Below are 19,435 nucleotides of genomic sequence, written 5' to 3' on the forward strand. Positions count from 1 at the left end.
GAAAACTTATTTATAAGAAACAGTCTTATGTTATCTGACAATGGCAGGAAAATTCTGCTCTTCATTTAATCTTTTGGTTACTTAAGCTCATAATTTCAGAGTTGTTCATAACGTTTTCATTTTCAATACACTCTTGCCCAAACAAAAGGTAAAATCTTTCAGACTTACATTTCATATTACATTAAATGTAAAAGTTTTTAATAGTTCATGTGTAAAATCAGTTAATAATAAGAAAAATGTATTTAACATTCTAATATTTTAGTTAAACAAATGATATCGAAAGTCTGGTTTTCAACTTGAATATTGTTTGCATTCTGTGCAATCATTATCAGGATCCTGAATCTACAGGTGTTTGACTTCCAGTTTAAGCTATTTATTTCAGAAAAGAGGACTGTTTTTTGGATCTAGTATGAGTCTTCTAGAGTAAGTAGTTCCGCATGAGCCTGAATTTTAAAAAAATACAGTTCAAGCAAAGAAGGAAGGCATTCATTTTCATGTTGAAAATGCATCTAGAGGGAACATTTCCTCATATGGTCCAACTATTGAATGCAGGTGAAATAAACCAAAAAAGGGGAAGCTTACTTTTTTCCAATTATAAAGTAACTAAATAACTGAATAAAGGCATTTTTTTAATAAATACTTATTTTTATATCTCAAAGGTAGATTTTGATAAGCTAAATACTTTCTGTAATAAGACTGATTATTTTTATTTAGTTTGTGAATGATCTGCATTAAGTGCTTTTTTTATTATTATAACTTTATACTCAGTATAATCTAGTGAGAACACTTTTGGCTCTAACAGAAACAGAATCCTATTCTTGGATCTGGCTTTGTATGTAACACCAAGTACGTCATTTTTCTTCCATATGTACCTCATTTACTGCAGTGTTTCTATTACATTTCAGACTTTCATATGGTGGGTAGTATCTGTAGCCTGGAAGAACAGTTAGCAAGTACACTAATTGCACTTTTGTGGTATGGTCTATTCTCCAGGCTTACTATTTATTGATTTAATTGATGCCTGCTGCTTAATCAGAGGTTTTACCCACATGGAACTATTTGATAAGCTTGGCATAAAATGCAGGATCTGTGAAATGTAAACAATGTTCATAGTATAAGGGCTTATAATCAAGCCAGACCTCTAGTCATTTGAAAATAGTACAGCTGCATGAGAAGTAGTTTTCTATTTGATCTTTTTGGCTGTAGACATTTAAAAGTACTATCTTTATTGTAGCATCCATATGCTGATATTTATTATGATAGCTCATCTCTTTTTTCCCCTTTTTCTGTCCTCCTGACCCCCACCTCCCAGCTGTTTGGCCACTCCCTTTATATACATCTTATTCTGGTTCCTTCTTTTCCTCACTGAGTATCTTTCTTCTAACTTTTTCTGATTTTCTTAATTCTGAGTTTCTTTCTTAGACTAATCTAAGTCAGACCATACTGAGTGAACTGCTGAAGCAGCTGGAAATAATCTCTTAGCTTTTGCATTCTTTGGGCACCACAGTTTGTGAAATATGGATTGTATGCCTTTGTAGGCATGTTCTGTTCAGGATATTCCTGAGATCTTGCAGCCAGTCCTTTTCTGTGCCATTTGTGGCAGATGATAGTTTCTTGGGAGAAATTACGAGTTTTAGTACATGCTTTCTTCAAAACCCAGAAAGTTGTATATTGTTAGCAATATACAACAATTTTTAAACAGGTACTACAGTGAGATAATCTGTTGGAGAAGAGGGAGCAGAATTTAACATAAATTAATGGGGCCATGAAGAACCCCTTTCCATTTCAAATAGTCCTTAGAAAAGATGTTGGATTAGCCAGTGATTTATAGAAAAACTGTTGAACTTTTAAGAACAGAACATAGTAAAATATTGCTTTGTTCAGTACATATATATATATATCGATTCTGATCCTGATATATATACACACACACATATATATATGTATATTTAATTTTTAATTGTTTTTGAGGTTACTTACCTTAGAGATAGTTTCCTTTAGGAGGTAGAACTTTTACATAGGTGTGAAATTACTATTTCTCAAGCAATTTCACAGTAGGAATTATTAAAATTAAAATTAAAAAGTGCCTTGAATAGCAAGTTGAAATGTCCTTGTATAGTAAACAATCCCTTGGTTTTTTCTTCCTTCACCATTGTAGCCATTATGTTTCCTTTGGGTCTTCTGACATGTTGTAGCTTAAAGTGCTGTTACTGTGTGTGTGCATGTGTGTGTGTATATTGTATTTAATTATTATTTATCATGTAAATTTAAATGGCTTTGAGAATCTGTTCCTTTATGGTGATCTTCAATATATTTGTAGACAGTAATGTATTTGTACACAGCAATGCAGTGTTAAAAATCCTAGGGCTGACAAGCACTTGGGAGAAAGATGTAGTAGTCTAAGATAATGAATTTGATAAACATACTGCTTCAACACTACTTATATATATTTAACCTCACATGTTTTAATGTTGGGATGGAGTTGGGTTTTTTTAAATTGCCATTTTAATCGTGTTGAGGAAACTACTTAAAAGAATGTAAAGGAAATCGTTTTAAAAAGCATCATGTAATTTTTTCCTTGTCCTCATTTATTGATTTTTATCTTAACGTGTCTCTACCCCATTATTCAAAGATTTCTCCTTATGCATGAAGTTACACACAGACCCACCGTCTACTTCATGTGTCTCTTTCTTTTGTTACAGTTAATAAGGCAGCAAAAGAAGACACCATGGTTTTGAAGATTGGCTCTGTTGCTATGGCTCCCCAAGCTGACAATCCCCTTGGCAGATCTGTCCTCAGGAAAGATATTTACCAGTAAGTTTATTTTCTTACGTTCAATCTTGCAACAATTTCATCCTGTAAAGAAGTACACTGATCAATAAAACTTGCTTAGTGTGGCCTGCAGAAATACTTTTCATTCGGAATCTTTTGATATTTAAAACCAGGTTTTTCTGATTTTCTTCAGTTGTGGTTTTTTAAATTCATTCAGACAAATCAACTATTTCTGTGAAGTGTTGATGAATAACAGAATGTAAGTACCAAGTCACCATAAAACTGAAGAAGCGCAGTTTGGAAACTTTTAGCAGACTTTAAATTTAACCAAATCTCTAATCACGTAAGAAAATGAGGTTCTCTCTCGAACTACCACATCCTACTGCAGTCATGTTGTATCAAATTGAAGCATTTTCTTAATTTAGCTCTAAGCCATTATTTGAAATGTAGGACTATGGATGTCATATGGATCAAAGCTGTAAAGAAAAGCAAACTTCTAAGGAGAAATTTCACAGTAAACACTTTCTGTGAAAATACCGTGCTCTGGATTTTGTCACTGAGTATTTGCAAACCACACCAAGCATATATGGACAACTAAACTGGTGAACATATGTAATCAACATGATAAAAATAATACATCATTCGTACTGAAGCTGGCACTGCTGCCAGACATAAAAGTACAGTTGCAAATAATACCAAGTGAGAAAAATCACAGAAATACAGATGTACAAGTGTCTTATTCCTCCTGCTGGTCTGCTTCTCAGATGAGGTAGTGTCACTCTTTTAAAAATAAATTCCTACTGTTCTCCAATAAATGTTACTGCTAGGAAAGTTTTGTAATGCACTTACCACCTAGAGGTTGACAGCTATTTTTACTTAAAGACCTAGGGATTTTTTTTTCTCAAATTTTTCTGTTATTTGATTTGATAGGTTTTTCCTTTGAATTATATATCATGTTCTCTTTCTTGCATTATTTTTGTTGGTAGTTTGCAGTATTCTTCCCTTAAGCAAGTTTTTGTTTGTTTTGGGTTTTTTTTTTTTTTTGCTACCTTATGAAGAATCTCAGGATGTGAGAACTGAAGGAGACCTTAGGAATTTTCTTATCCCACTGCCTTACTTTATACATTAGGAAACTGAGGATCCATAGGAACAGTCGTCTGTAGTCGAGTAATGATGGCGACAGGACCACAACTCATACCTTTTTACTCTCTCAGAATTTAGAAAGGATTACAGTAGAATTCTTTCGGGGTGAAAATAATTTAATTTTCTAACATTTGAAAATTCTTTCAGGTATATTTGTCTTTTCTACTTCATTTGTCTACCACTTCAGAAATAAGTGGTCCTTAAAGAGGGTCCTGCTTTACTTTTGGTGAAAGAAATATGTTTTTTATTAAAAGATCCTATCACCATCAATAAAGGGAACTCCTGAGATACTTCCTTTCCTCCTCTACCGCCTCCACTTGCTGGCTCCTCAGCAGTCATTTGTGGAGATGTGGCTCTCATATGCCTGTTTGTCATTGCTTTCTTCCTGTTGTCCTTGAACTGTTTTTTTCTCACTCTCCTTTACTTTCCATGTTTTCTTCATGCCTAACTTTTCCTTCCCCTTCTGTATCTTTACTCTTTACCTCTTCCTTTTCTATATTTCTTTCCTTTTTTTTTTTTTTACGTTCTGCCTCCTTTCCGTATCTCATTTCCTTCTGTTTCACTACGGAATTATTTTATAGAGTATGGAAATATAATGCCAACAAGTAAACTAAGCATAAATAAACGTATATTGCCTCTTTAGATCTTCAGTGTCTTACATCCTGACTCATGCAAAATATATAAAAATATGTACCAATTGCATACAAAGTACAGAAAAGGTACTTTATAGAATAAATGCCCCGATTTTTTAAATAATAGACAAACCAAGTTGCACAGAATTTTTATGTGTTTTGCTAAAAAACATATACTTAACTAATGGCAGAGCATTTCAGAATTGATTTTTTATTAATTCCTTTCAGAACTGTTTTTAAATTTGTATTTCTACCATTTAGTTTCTCTTCCTGATTATACAATTTGGTCATTACACTCTCTTGCTCCCTTTCCATATTTTTACTTCCTCTTTATTTTAATCTGCTCTTTGTGTTTTTTCTTTCTGTCTTGGTTTTTCTAACTTCTTCAACCTGATAAATGGCATCTATAAAAAAAAAAATGATGTCTAAATAATTGATGGTGAAACACTGGATGCTTTCCCAAACCCTAAGATCAGGATATCTGCTCTCACTGCATCTATTTAGCATTATACTAGAGGTTCTAGGGCAGTTACATAAGAAAAATGAAATAAAAGGCACCCAGATTGTAAGGAAGAAATAACTCTTTTTTTGTAGATGACATGGTCTTGTATATAGAAAATCCTAAGGAATCCGCTGAAAAACTGTTGGGCAAATAAGTTTAGCAAGCTTTGCAGGATACAAAATCTATATATAGAAATCAGCTCACATTAACACTAAGCAATGAACTATCTGAAAGTGCAATTAAGAAAATCATTCCTTTTATAATCTCATCAAAAATTTAAATACTTATGAATAAATTTACCAAAAGAAGTGCAAAACTTACACTTTGAAAACTACAAAACATGGTTGAAAGAAATTAAAGAAGATCTAAATACGTGATTATATCCCATGTACAATGAAATTTTAAAAGATCTAAGTACATGAAATTATATCCCATGTACATAGATCAGAAGACTTACTAGTCTTAGATGGCAGTACTCCTTCAAAAAATTCATTCATCATAATCCACATCAAAATTTCAGCTAACTTCTTTGCAGAAATTGACAGGTCTATCCTAAAATTCATAATGGAAATTATTCATATGGAAATTCAAGGGACCCAGAATAGCCAAAAGAGTATTGGAAAGGAAAAACAAAGTTGGAACGTTCACACATCCTACTTTCAAAACTTAGGATAAAACAATAGAAATCAAGACAATGAGGTACTGGCATAAGGATAGATATGTGTCAATTAATAGAATTGAGATTCTACAAATAAACCATCACATTTACTATCCATTGGTTTTTGATAAAGAAGCCAAGATAATTCAATGGTAAAGAATAATCTTTTCAACAAATGGTGTTCAGACTGCCTGATATTCAAATGAGCTTAGACATTTACCTTTCACCATACACAAAATTTAACTCAATATGGATTGGAGACCTAATAGCCAAAAGCAGAAAATACCCAAAGGTTCGTCAGCTGACGAATGGCTAAACAAAATGTGGTTTACCCATACAAGAATATTAGTCTGCCATAGACATAAAGTATATGTTTATAACATGGATCGACCTTGGAGACATGCAAAGTGAAGGAAACCAGACACAAAAAAAGCCACATATAATATGAATATTATATAATTCCACTTATATGAAATGACCAGAATAGACAAATCCATCAAGGCAATAAAAGAGTGGTGGCTAAGACAGGAGAGAAGAGTGACTATTAATGGATATAGGATTTCTCTTTGGGGTGATGATAATTGTCTGGAATTAGATAGTAGTGATGTACAATGCCCTTTCCAATAGGTGTATGGAGACTGGATGCCCCTTTCACCTTTGGAGTTATTTGCCTTATCTGCCTATAAGCAGAGGGATTTTGTTGTGGAAAGGAGGAAACCAAGAAACACTTATCGGTCATATGGGGTAGAGTGACATGTTGGAATCTGGAGAAACCCCAAACACACAGTCATCCACAGTGTGTTTTTGGAGTGTTGGGTGGGGAGAGGGAGCTGGTAAGAAGAAATTGAGTTTCTCAAAGTTTCACATTCCTTAAAAGATAAAGCCTTGTTAGAAGTGCACTATTCATTATAGTAGTCACTATGTGTGGCTCTTCTGCTTTTGAAATGTGGCTAGTCCAAACTGAGATGTTCTATAAGTATAAAATATACATAAGATTTTGAAGAGATTTTTGAAGAAAATAAAATATCTCATTAATAATCTTTATATTGATTTTATATAATGATGACAATATTTTTGATATATTGAGCTAATACATTATTAGAACTATTTTCCACTGTTTTTTTAAACCCTTTTCAATGTGACTACTAGGAAATTTTAATTTACATAGGTGGCTCTCAGTTGTGGTTTTGTGTTACATTTCTGTCAAATAATGTAATTCTATTGGGAGAAGCCTGCAACAAATACAAGACAAGTCTTGCCCTTGGGACCTTTGAAACAAGAGGTGAACTGCATTTAACTAACGTTGCAAACCAACCCCAGCCTAGCTCAGTTAATGATTGAATTGAAATTATCCCCTGCTTACCCATTCTGCCTGGCAGGAAAAGGTGTGCCTTTTCTGGAAGAAAATAACATTAACTTGTTGTAGTCTCTTTATCCATGATGTCTAATATATAATCAAAAATTATAAGATATCAAACAAGCAAAGAAATTAGACCTGTTATCAGGAGAAAATTTAGCTAGTAATAAAAGACTTATAGATGACTGAGATGTTGGAATTAGTAGACAAGAGTTTGAAATAACTGTTATTAGTACTTTAGAGAAAAATGTTAAAAGGAGATTTCATAGAAATGAGGTCTATTTAAAATTCTAAAATTGAATACCAATATCTGACGTTAAGGACTCATTGGATAGCTATAACAGCAAATGGACAAAGCAAAAGATAGGATTAGTGAACTTAGACATAGCTAAATAGAAATTACCCAAACTGAAGCACGGAGAGGAGTCAAAAGAAATAGAAAAGTAAGGAAGAAGAAAGGGAACAAATTGAAAAATATGTGGGTCACCGTCAAATGGTCTAATGTATGTGTAAAGTAGAAGAAAGAATGGAACCAAAAGCATAACTTAAAAGGATAACCCTTGAGGCTTTTATAAAATTAACAACAGTCATTAACCAGCAGACCCAAGAAACCTATCCCCAATATAAACAAGTGTAAGGAAAACTCCATCTAGGCATAATATGGTCAAATTACTGAAAATCAAAGAGACTCCTCCCTGATGGGCTGAGGAAGAATGAGAGAGAATGCAATACCTACCTCCCCCAACACAGGTTTCAAGGCCTAAGACAGTACTTGAGAGAGAGGAGATGTTTTTATCTTTGATAGTGTTGGATATTTTCATTATTAAAATATATATGTATGGGTTGCTTGGGTGGCTCAGTCAGTACACACACACATATATATAAAATATAGATAATAAATATAGATAAATTATACATATAAATAACATGTAGAAATAGAAATTTATATATTGAAAATGAAAAATAGAAAAATCCTAAATGCAGCCAATAAAAAACAGATCTTTGAAGGAATAACAGTAAGACTGAAATAACTAAAGATCTTAAATTTGAAGATGAGAAAACTAGGGGACATAGGACCATACTTTAAATACTGGGCCTATCATGTGTCATAGGGAATAGTTTTATTCTTCCTGAAACTAAGAACAAACCTAAGATCATTAAATTAGTGGATTTACAAAGACACTAATTGCAGCTCAATAGAATGAAGATCTTTTAGTTACAAAAGTCTAAGAATAAATGGGGCTGTTTTTTCATTATTCATTGCTTAATGTTTCTTATGAACCTGCTCACTAGGCACTTTTCTAGGTATGGGGTGTATGTCAAGACAAAGAAAAATCCCTGGTCTCATGAAACTTAGATTTAATGGGGGAGAGAGACAGTTAAAAATTAATAAATGTTCTAATATATTCTAATACGTGTTGTGGAGGCAGGGAAGAAGATAGGAAATGGGGTGTTAGAGAGGGACGTCATGGCCTAGTAAGAGAGGGTGCCTCACTGAGAAAGCACAAGGATCACGATGCAGGAGTGTGCAAAAGAAGCCAGTGGCAGCTGAAACGATATATGCCTGAGGCAGGGTGGTAGCCAGTGAGGTAAGAGACACGGAAGGACCCATGAGGCCAATTATGTAGAGTTTGGCTATTTTTTTGAGTGAGATGCGATTGTGGGGGAAGATAATCCACACATGCAGAATTTTGAAATAATGGTTTTGTTGTTTGCCGAATATCTACCTGCAAAAAGAAATGAAGGGATCACCAGGAAGGACTAAAAATATACATTGGAAAAGAGGTGAAATATGCCTTTAAAGAGAGTCACAGTTCAGAGGAACAGATGGGAATTTGATATTGACCTCTAATGGAGACATGTTAAGGATTATTTCTATTATTTGAATTGACTGAATCTGTGATATGAAACCTTTCTAATTTTTGAGGGGTTGATTTCTCCATCAGATGAGAAGCCCTCAGGGTTTGAGCTGGAGGAGTGGCAGGATCCACTTTATATTTAAGCAGAGAATTCAGGACAACATGTGAAGAATAGACTGCAGGCTGGGAAGGGCAAGGGTCTGTGACTGTTGCACTCATCTTGGCAGGAGCTGATGGTGGTTTGGCTGATGGTAGTGGCTGTGGAGGTGATGAGAAGTGGTCAGATTCTGGAGATATTGTAGAGGTAGAGCCAGGAGACGTTGCAGATGGATTGCACATGGGTTTGAGATGGAGGAGATACAGATAATTCTGTTGTATGGCCTGAGCAACTGGAAGGATTAAATTAACTGAAGGAAGGAAAACTGTGGAAGGATTTAGTTTGGGTTTGCCAGGTGGAGATCAGGAGTTCATTTTTTAAAATGTTGATTGTCTTAGGAGGTACTGATAGAGGCTGATCAACCATGTGAAAGGCTTAGAGGGGGTTATGATTTATGTAGAATTAGACCAGTGCTTCTTAAACTTAATGTGCATACAAATCACCTGGCGATGTGTTCAAATGCAGGTTTTGACTTGGGAGGTCTGGAATGGGGAAATTCCGTATTTCCACCAAGCTCCTAGGTGATGGAGTAGGACACTGATACTGAGTGCTACTGAGGTGCCGCTTCAAGGGCCACACCTTGTGTAGCAGATGAGATTAATGGTTTCCAAGTCTTTCAAACAAACAAGATTTTTAAAAATATATTTTAATAAATGCTAATGCTTTCTACTGCCGAAAATTCAAACATTGTGAAAAGCTCTATGACAACAAGCAAGTGTCCTCTGTCCCCACACTTTCCCGCTCCCTAGCAAGAACCCCATCAGTGGAGTCTTTTTTAAGTTCAACATTTTTACAGACTTGCAGTTGATAGTGGTTGTTACTTTTGGAATCTATGATTCGGAAAAGTAAAATAAAACTTGTATTAAGTTACTAATATCTTACATGAATTTGTACTTTATTACTCTAAAAGATCTGATCCACTAGAAGACAATAGAACATATAAAACATGTTATTTATTCAGAGTTTATGCCCAGCTCTATATTGTCATGAGTTCCTCTTTTGACCCTCTCCCCTCTTTACCTGCTTCCTCCTTGGCTACTGATCTTCCTAGCTTCCAATGCTAATTCCTGGACAAGATCATCTCCCAGTTTCCTTTCACCTCATTTTGAGATTCTCTTATGATGTGTTCAGCTGTTTTTTCCCTGACTTATATACCAAGGTTCTGAAGCACAGTCTGGCCTGATTAATTTTCCTCTGTCTTACACAACGTCATTCCCTGAGAGATGTTCAGGTTCTTGTCTCAAGCTAAAAGAGCAGCAGAGAAACAGTTAAGGATAAAAGGTTATAAAGGCACATTTTTAAAGAAATTACCTATGCTAAAAAGTGTTCCTTCATAGGCTGAAATAAAGATTATAAAAAAGTAAAATGTTTTTTCTCTCATCTATGGAACATAAGAACTAGGATGATCGGTAGGGGAAGAAAGGGATAAAGAAAGGGGGGGTAATCAGAAGGGGGAATGAAACATGAGAGACTATGGACTATGAGAAACAAACTGAGGGCCTCAGAGGGGAGGGGGTTGGGGGAATGGGATAGGCCGGTGATGGGTAGTAAGGAGGGCACGTATTGCATGGTGCGCTGGGTGTTATACACAACTAATGAATCATTGAGCCTTACATCGGAAACCGGGGATGTACTGTATGGTGACTAACATAATAAAATAAAAAATCATTATAAAAAAAAAAAAGTAAAATGTTTTAAATGTGTTTGTAACTTAAGCACATTAATAATTTAATAAATTTGGTTACACTTTTCTATTCTAAATGGTTATATATATTTTTAGAAACTTACATTCTTCAAATGCTGGTATATAATCTGCAGCATATTAACTGTAGTGTTTATGATTGTTTCTATTAAAAAAAGCAAATACATATCAGTCAGGACTGTAAGCCGTTCTATAGTGTAATTGCTATAGGAAAATTACATTGGATTTACATTATCTCTACTTCCTAGGACTTTTGAAATTTAAAAATTTCATTGACTGTGATCCTGAAAGTGTACAAGTAGTTTGACTTGATTTTCATTGTTTTAAATAATTTTTAAGCAATTTTTTAAATAAGAGAAATAGAATAAATAGCTCTATATCAGTCATTAGAATGGTAAGGATTTTGGAGACATTCATGCTGTCCCATTGGATGTATGTATGCATGCATTAATTCATTTATTACTTTAATTCACTTATTAAATATTCATTGATAAATTATTTCAGTTATTCAGCAAATATGTACTGAATGCTTATGACGTACTTGACACCAATGATATATACTTTGACTAGAACTTAATGGTACCTCTCTTCATTAAACTCAAGACCTGAACCACCTCATTTGAGTAGATGAAGTTACATTGTGAAGCTCTGATAGATTCAGTAGCATAATAATTCACACTCTGTCTACAGCACCTCCCATAATGCCTGGATTTAATGAAATAAGCAAAATTGGAAGTTATGAACTTGTACCCTAAACTTTTTCATGGCCCCATTTTTACTCTAAGTGTCTTTACAGCATTATGTCTTACATCTTCTGAAAATTATTATATGTGGAAAGAATGATTCCAGGAGTTCCATCCAGATTTGTAGTTTTCACAAGAAGAAATAGAGAAAAGTGTTCTTCATTTCCATTCAGTGATTTTTCTTTTTAAAAGTAGAAGAGAGAATAGAAATATTGACATTAGTTATTCATGAGTCTAAGTAAGTATATCACTTTTTCAGAACGTTTTAATAGTGTTTTTTTTTTAAATCCTTTTTATATTCCAAGTTTTAAAAAGTTGTTTATAATTAAGTTTATTATTATTCAGTAATCTTATCACATTAAAATATGAAAAGTTAAAATAAGATTTAAAAATACATGAATTGTTAGTGATACATTTTATAGTAAATCTACCTTTATTTTACTCTTAATAAACCTATATTAAGGTTTTTAAAATAAAAGTGTAGTGTTTTTTAAATTAAATAATGTTGAGTTTTTATGTGCATAGAGAGTAGAATTCCAGTGCTTAGTCTCATTGCTGACCACTTACTCTATTGCCATTGTTAACAGGCTGACACTTTTTTAGACCATTTCTGTGTGTAAGAGAGAGAGACTGTCTCTAACTGTCTTAAATAATGGGGTCTACATAGTGTTCTGCAGCTTGAATTTGTTTTAACTCAGTAGTATGTTGTGGGCACCGTTCATTGTCATCATATTCAGAAATGCATGTCTATTTTGGAAGTGTTTTCAAAGTGGGATGTTAAAGAGATGTAGATCAAAAGCCTATTTAAAGACTACCTTTTTGTTTCTAACCAACAAAATATTCTCCATTTTCAGAAAGCTCTGTGATAACTTTTGTAGAACATATTGTGACCAAGACTTCCCAGACTTCAGAATGTTATTGAACCTGGGGAATTGTAAAAAGAAAATTTAGTTGCTTTCCCCAGTGAGATAGTTGCTGGGTGGTCCTTGAAGAATAAATGTATCAGTACCTGAATAGTGAATTATTACAGCTTAAGGAAACTGAAATTATTACAGCTAAAGTATTCTTTGTTACCATTTGAATTGAAAAGACCAAGTGATTCACAATTCAATACTATCATAAGAATTAAAATGTTGTACGCATTTGGGCTTTAATATTCCACTTTGAAACTCTGTTCAGCATCTATAATAATGCTCGATTTTTAACGTGACAGAATTTCTTTTAACCCATCATGTATCTTCTTCCATGAGCTGACCTCAACCTATATACAAATCTTGCCACTAAATTTTTTCTTACTATAGACTCTTGTTCAAATTAAATATTTTGTTTAACCTAGTAATGTTTAGTATGTTCTGTTCTGTGGCCCTCGTTTATGTATGCATTTTCAATTTCTTGAAATGCAGCTTTCTTCCAGCTTAGCCTTTCAAAGAGTTTTTGTTATAAAAACTTTAGACTGGAGAGGTTATGGATCCTTTAAAAATCTTTTTCTTTGGTGTTCAACATTGTAAAAAAATTCCCAAGAATCATATCTGCCTTTTCCTGTCTCACTTAAATCCTTCTCTTTTTGAAAACTTTCATAGTCATTTTACTTAGAATGTCTTCTTTCTTTGGCCTTCCATACCAGTGCCTGGCCCACCTTTCTGCACTCAGAATATAATAGGAGCAGTACTAGCCAACATCAATGGAGTGCCGCCCTATGTCAGGGATTCTACTTGATGTTTCAGTGCAGTGCTTCCTTCACTATAACCGTTGAGAGTCGGGTATTATGATTATCTCTACTTTAGAGACAAAAACCGAGTCTACAGACAGGACCTAATTTCTCCTGGGTCACACATAAAGTAAGTGACAGAACTGGTCCCCTTCGCCCATGCTCTTTACCACACTGCATTTTGCTGCCTATAACTGAGTTTCTTGTAAGATGCAGGCTTCAACTTAACTTACAGATAACTGGTGTATGACTCTTAAGTTTGAACTTAATTTTTTTGAATTTTGCATTCATATTTCATTAAATTTTATCACTGTTTAGATGTTAGGTTTTTTTCCTTCTGACAACATTCTTGTTAACAGTGGGTAAATTAAACTAATAGGCAACAGTTTTAGTACATTTTCTTTAAGTTCCCTAAAATATTCCAAGTTAGGATGCACTTAATTATAGATATTAGAAAAAATATTATAGATATTAGAACCATAATTTATGCTGAAAACTCATATAACTCTAATATTTGAGTTCCTTGGTCCTTGGGGGTACTTGAACATATAATCTATTTTAAAAGAATTTTCATTAGGTTCTACTTCATACTACATTTGATCTACAGAAAATGGCTCCCCTTTAACATCCCCAGCAGGTGGTTTTGATTGTCATCCAGCTTTTTCTTACATCTGTTATGAGCTCCGAAATGAGTCATGACCAGATATAAATATTAACGTAGATTTGCTGATTAAGAAACTATATTTCTGTGATTTTTATTTCATAAGAGATATTTTAAGTCATTATAAAACATAAATCTTTCTCTTTAGCTTAGTATAATTTAATTATTTCTCTAGTTCTGTCTCAAAATGATGAAAGAGATGGAGAAAGGTTGAAACTCTTTTTTCTTTGTTGTGTTTCTCTCGTCTTCCCAGAGTATTTTCACATATAACTTTTCTCTCAGTTATGTGAAAGTATTGCTTTACTTATTTTAAAACAACTATATAGTATTTGCTCACATGTATTTTTCATACTCCAAAATTGTATCAAAGTTGAATAAGTACAATTTTATAACAGTAAAATTCATTTCATAATTTTTCCCAGAATATTTTGTTAAAAGCATTTTAAATGATTCAAATCAGATTTTTTTCTTTTGTAGTATTTTTAATTACAGAGTTTCTTAATGTTCATCCCTTACTTGAGAGAACTATATTCTTCTTATAATTGGACATTTGTGAACTTCTACATACAGCTTTTGGTTCGTGCCTTAAATGCCTTAAATATTTGTGGGTCTTCTGATGTCCCTTCTGGGATTTTATCTGTGACTAATTTATCCTGTAGCTTTTTAAAAACTTTGTCAGTCGTTGAATTTTTCAGCCATTTCTTCTTTGCAGACATTTGCTAATCCTTTTTAGTGCGTTCAGTACTTAATAGACTTGAATCTAGTATTGGGTTTCAGTTTTTCTCCATAGAGAATTTCATTCTATGAAACATTGTCTACAAAGATTATATGAAAAATTCATGGTAATTTTGGCAATTTTTTAAAAAACATCTTTCATAAATGAGGCTTCTGACAGATGTACCCTATCTGTGGCAGTTTTATTTATGGAATTTTACTTTTAAAGAATTACAAAAGTTAGGGGAGCTGATTCATTTTCCCATCTAGAAGACTTGCATTAGTAGCACTCCTCCAGCATTATATACAGAATTTGTTTTCCGTTTATTGCTTTTTATGGACAACTTTTGCATTAGTGGTTGAGGTCCGTTTCTCACTGTGAGCTGATGTGCTACCAGTCACAGTAAGAGTGTAAGAACATGCTTTGTCCTTATATAGTTGATGAGAAAATTTAACTTTCATTACAAAAATTCATTTTATGACTAAATTTTCATAACATAAATGTTCAACACACAAAAAAATGCATTTTCTAAATGGAAGCTTTACTGGAAGCTTGTTAAACAAAGCAGAATTTTTTTTTAACTACTGTAAAAATGTCTTAATTTTTTATTGGCTTTGATGTATAATCACATAAATATTTTTTAAATCATAGTTTACTAAAATTCAGGAATCAAGTATCTCATTTAAGGTTTTAAATATCTTGGATGCAGGGGCGCCTGGGTGGCTCAGTCGTTAAGCGTCTGCCTTCGGCTCAGGGCGTGATCCCAGCGTTATGGGATCAAGCCCCGCATCGGGCTCTTCTGCTGGGAGCCTGCTTCTTCCTCTCCTACTCCCCCTGCTTGTGTTCCCTCTCTCTCTGGCTGTCTCTCTCTGTCAAATAAATAAATAAAATATTTTTAAAAAATAAAATAAAATGAATATCTTGGATGCAATCCAAGATATAGACATTTGCATGCAACAGAATTATTTTACCTAATTAAAGCCTTGACAGTATCTTTTTGTAATTTTTAATCCTTTAATGGTCATTCTGACTTCTCAAAAGATTAATGTTCCCAATATGAAATAGTATTAAATTGATGTAACCAGTGAAATTCATGGTTGAGATTAACTTAATGTTTTAATCTTGTTTTACATGTATATTTCAACAATATGCATCGGCCCAAATAATTGCTAATTGAAACCAATGAACAATAGAAATTCAAGGTGATATTAACATCCTTTCAAAGATGAGCTTATCAGCATGAAAAACTGCACGTATGCTTTGAAAAATTATCTTTATTTACAAACAAATTATTCTTTTTCTGGAAATATTAATACCTTTCTTTATTCCTACTGAATATGAACACCACAGCTCAAGGTGTAGTATTTCTCCCCTATATCTTTTTACAGTTTCACTTCAAACCTAGCTTACCTTCTACATTAGCTCTGGGCTGTCCTTTCCAGATACATTGTAAAGATTAAATTTTACAAATCTCCACAAAACTGTGCCCCTCCTCTCCCAGCCTTTAATTTATTTCTAATTTTCTTTCTATATGAATGTTCTCAAAATAACCATTGTTTTGGTTTCATGCAAGGTATGTTTCATATCTAGTGACGTTATGTCCCTAATCCTATAATGCTTAGTGTTGGTTTCAAATAACTCCCTTTTAGCAAATCAGAGAGATTGGGATAGTAGGTATTTAGAGTAACTTGCCTAAAAGCTTTGTTCAAAAATGCTGTTGGCAGACTTTAGTCCCTGTCGTGTTCTTCAGCTGATCTGGTGTGAAGGCTTTGGATTTATATTTGGCCCTCACCAAAGTAACTGCGTCTTTTGTGGCTTCCTGAAGCAGGATGTAGATTTCCATGATTGTATTTCTCTTTGTTGCCAAAAGCTACCTCAATAACAGTGTTGAAATGACTGTAAGTTTTACTGTCATAGATTTTGGAATGTTACATGTATTTAATCCTTCTTATTGATGATTTTGATGCTTTCCACTAGAAATTCATGTTGGAAAGAAGTTACAGAGCAATAGAATATGTTTAGTTTCACATCATAACAGTTTTTGATTATGAACTTGGAAAATCTGCCTTATATTTCTTTCAAATACATTTTGGCTATATAAAGTATGCTGGATATGTAAAATGCATTTCTGATTGTGTATTTTCATTGAGGCACTAACATTATCATGTGAAATTATTATCTCAACACTTCTGGGCTGAGAGACAAGCGAGGAGAAAGTAAAGTTTACCTTTAAGATACATTTCCAGAGTTTATGGATTATGATGACTGTTTAACAGAACCACTGACTTATTAAGACCATTCTTTAAAGAATAGTAAAAATTGCTATTCTCTAAGTGTCTGCTGTAAAGGAAGAATTAATTACATTTTTCTCTCATTAAAAACAAAGATTGAATATTGTAACTGAAAAGTAACCCTCATGTGTATTCTTATGGTTATCCATAGAATGTACCCTATTCATCACCGTAAAAGGATTAAAGAGGAGACATAGAGGATAGAAGATAGATAAGTAAATAGTTTAAAAAATCTGGGGTGCCTGACTGGCTCAGTTGGTAGAACATGCAGACTCTTGATCTCAGCGCCATGAGTTTGAGCCCCATGTTGGGCCTAGAGTTTACTTAAAAACAAAAACAACCTTTTACTAGCTTTGAGTTGAAGAAACTTGTAAGTGTGAGCTACAGTGTTGGCTTTGTAATTGTAATTTGAGGAAGACCCCCTTTTACTCTGTGCTGACTCCTCTGTGTCTGTTTTCAACCAATCCCTTTTTATCCTCTCTGTAAATACAGAAAGAAACTAATTAGAAAGCATCTATGCAGTCATTTTATAGGTACGATTAATAATAATTACTTACGCATTGTGTAAGAAGACTTGCTAACCACGAATAAGATGCTACTACCCCAAAAATACTTGGGTTTTTTTGCATGAGAGCAAGTAAATTTTTATTTCCTAAAAAAGTTTTAACAACAGCTATTAAATATAATTCTGTTTATTTCTTATATTAGTCTGTATTCACTGAGTTCATTGTCCTAAAATAAACAGTCCAATTTTACCTTGTTTGTGTGCTAGAAAGACTTATCCTCTGTTTGGAGACCGGGTGTCCTCTGGGCTGAAGACAGGTATTTTCTCAATCTGAAATACTTTTCTTACCCATCATTTTTAACATTGAGCTTTGAGCAAACACTAGATACCTAAAAATTATTCCACATTGACAAAGGTAATAAAAAATACAAATATGATTCCAAAATAGATAAAAATTAGCACATAGGTAATTTTTTCCTGGCTTGTACTTTTTTTCTTTATTTTATCTTGAGTTATAACTTAAATTCAGGAAAGTGTATTAATCATTTGTATAAGCTTGATGAACTTCTACATATGTATATAGCCATGGTACCACCACCCAACACTCCAGAAACTTTTCCTTATTCCCATCCCACCCAGTGCCCTCCACTCCAAAGATGGTCATTATTCTGATCTCTGTAATCATAAATTTTTTTTGACATAACTAAATGTTAAAATAGACTTTAAATTGTGAACGCTTTTTTCCTCAACATAGCTTATGTGTAAATTGACATAGTTTCTGAGCCAGTGTCAAATCATACAACTCAAAAATAAATGATTTTGATTAGAATTCAAGTACAACTTTTAACTTCAGTTGGTCATACCTTAATATCAAATTTCATACTCATTCACTTTGAAAGCTTCCATGTGAATCATGAATGAATGTAAGGAAAACATAAAAACTCCATATGTGAAGATTAAAAATTTTTATTAATAAACATCTCTATTCATTAGACAGAGTCCAAGGATACACTTGAATAACTGGTTATAATGTGAGGTTTTGAACCAATTTCTATGAATTTTATTTATGGCTACAGTTATTTAGTGCAAGTTGTCATATACATAAATGTGACTTCTGTACATCATAGGGTATATAGCTTCTGAAAACGAAATGTCACTTTGTATTCCAGGACTCCGTTGTCCTCTAACTGAATTGACTGTCGTCCAGGTATGGGTTTGATAAACTGACACAACAGTGAGAAGAGTCCCTGTCCCATGTCAGCTTATCAAACACACTGTGGACAGCATTTCTTTGGCATTGAACACATTCCCAGTCATTTGGGTTCTGAATAGAAGTCACGAAGCTCATGTTCAGTGAAACACAACCTCAGTATTTCCAGGTGATTTTAAAGAACACCTGATAAAACTGAGGTATAGTACCACAAAACTTTAAGAATTATGCACAAACTAGGAAAAAATAACATGCATAGAATTATAGAATTGCAATGCCATTGGTTCAGTTTGGTGACAAAGTAGTATTAATGAAATATTAATTTCTTAAATCCTGTCATTCTGTTAAACAGTGTTTCAGTTATAGATTATACTGTAAACATTTATACTGTAGAATAAAACAATAAAGTCCAAGTATGTTTTTTTTTTTTTTAAATCTTAGTTAATATCAGAACAGATATCTCTCGGGGAAAGTTATCCTTCCCTCTGGATCTCTCACTGTTTTTTTCCAACTTAATTTATTGGAAAATGTTCATCGTCAGAAATTTAGCAGCCTTCATTTTGCATAGTGTGCTAGAATCTCTTGTTCAGTTTCCAAGTTAAGTATGGGCATGTTTAGAGAGAGAATCTTAAAATTTATTCTTTAGCACCATAAATATACTCTGATGAAAAGCTAACTCACAAGACGATGTAGGTCAGAACATGTTCACTTACATAATATTTCACTTTATTGACATATTTCAAAATAAACTAGCTACATCGATAATATTTATGAGTGAATTTGCCTGATATTAATTACATCATAAAAATGTGAAAACATG

General features: G+C 33.3%; 1 protein-coding gene across 1 annotated transcript in view; it reads left to right on the forward strand.

Moving 5' to 3' along the window:
- Positions 1-19,435, forward strand: part of VPS13B (vacuolar protein sorting 13 homolog B) — a 759,954-nt gene that overhangs the window by 444,335 nt on the left and 296,184 nt on the right. Inside the window, exon 30 of the mRNA XM_040625596.1 lies at positions 2,703-2,814. Coding sequence (XP_040481530.1) covers positions 2,703-2,814 — 112 coding nt within the window. The remainder of the gene's footprint in view (positions 1-2,702; positions 2,815-19,435) is intronic.

Source organism: Ursus maritimus, unplaced genomic scaffold (genome assembly GCF_017311325.1).
Source record: "Ursus maritimus isolate PB19 unplaced genomic scaffold, ASM1731132v1 scaffold_9, whole genome shotgun sequence".
Taxonomy (NCBI): Eukaryota; Metazoa; Chordata; class Mammalia; order Carnivora; family Ursidae; genus Ursus; species Ursus maritimus.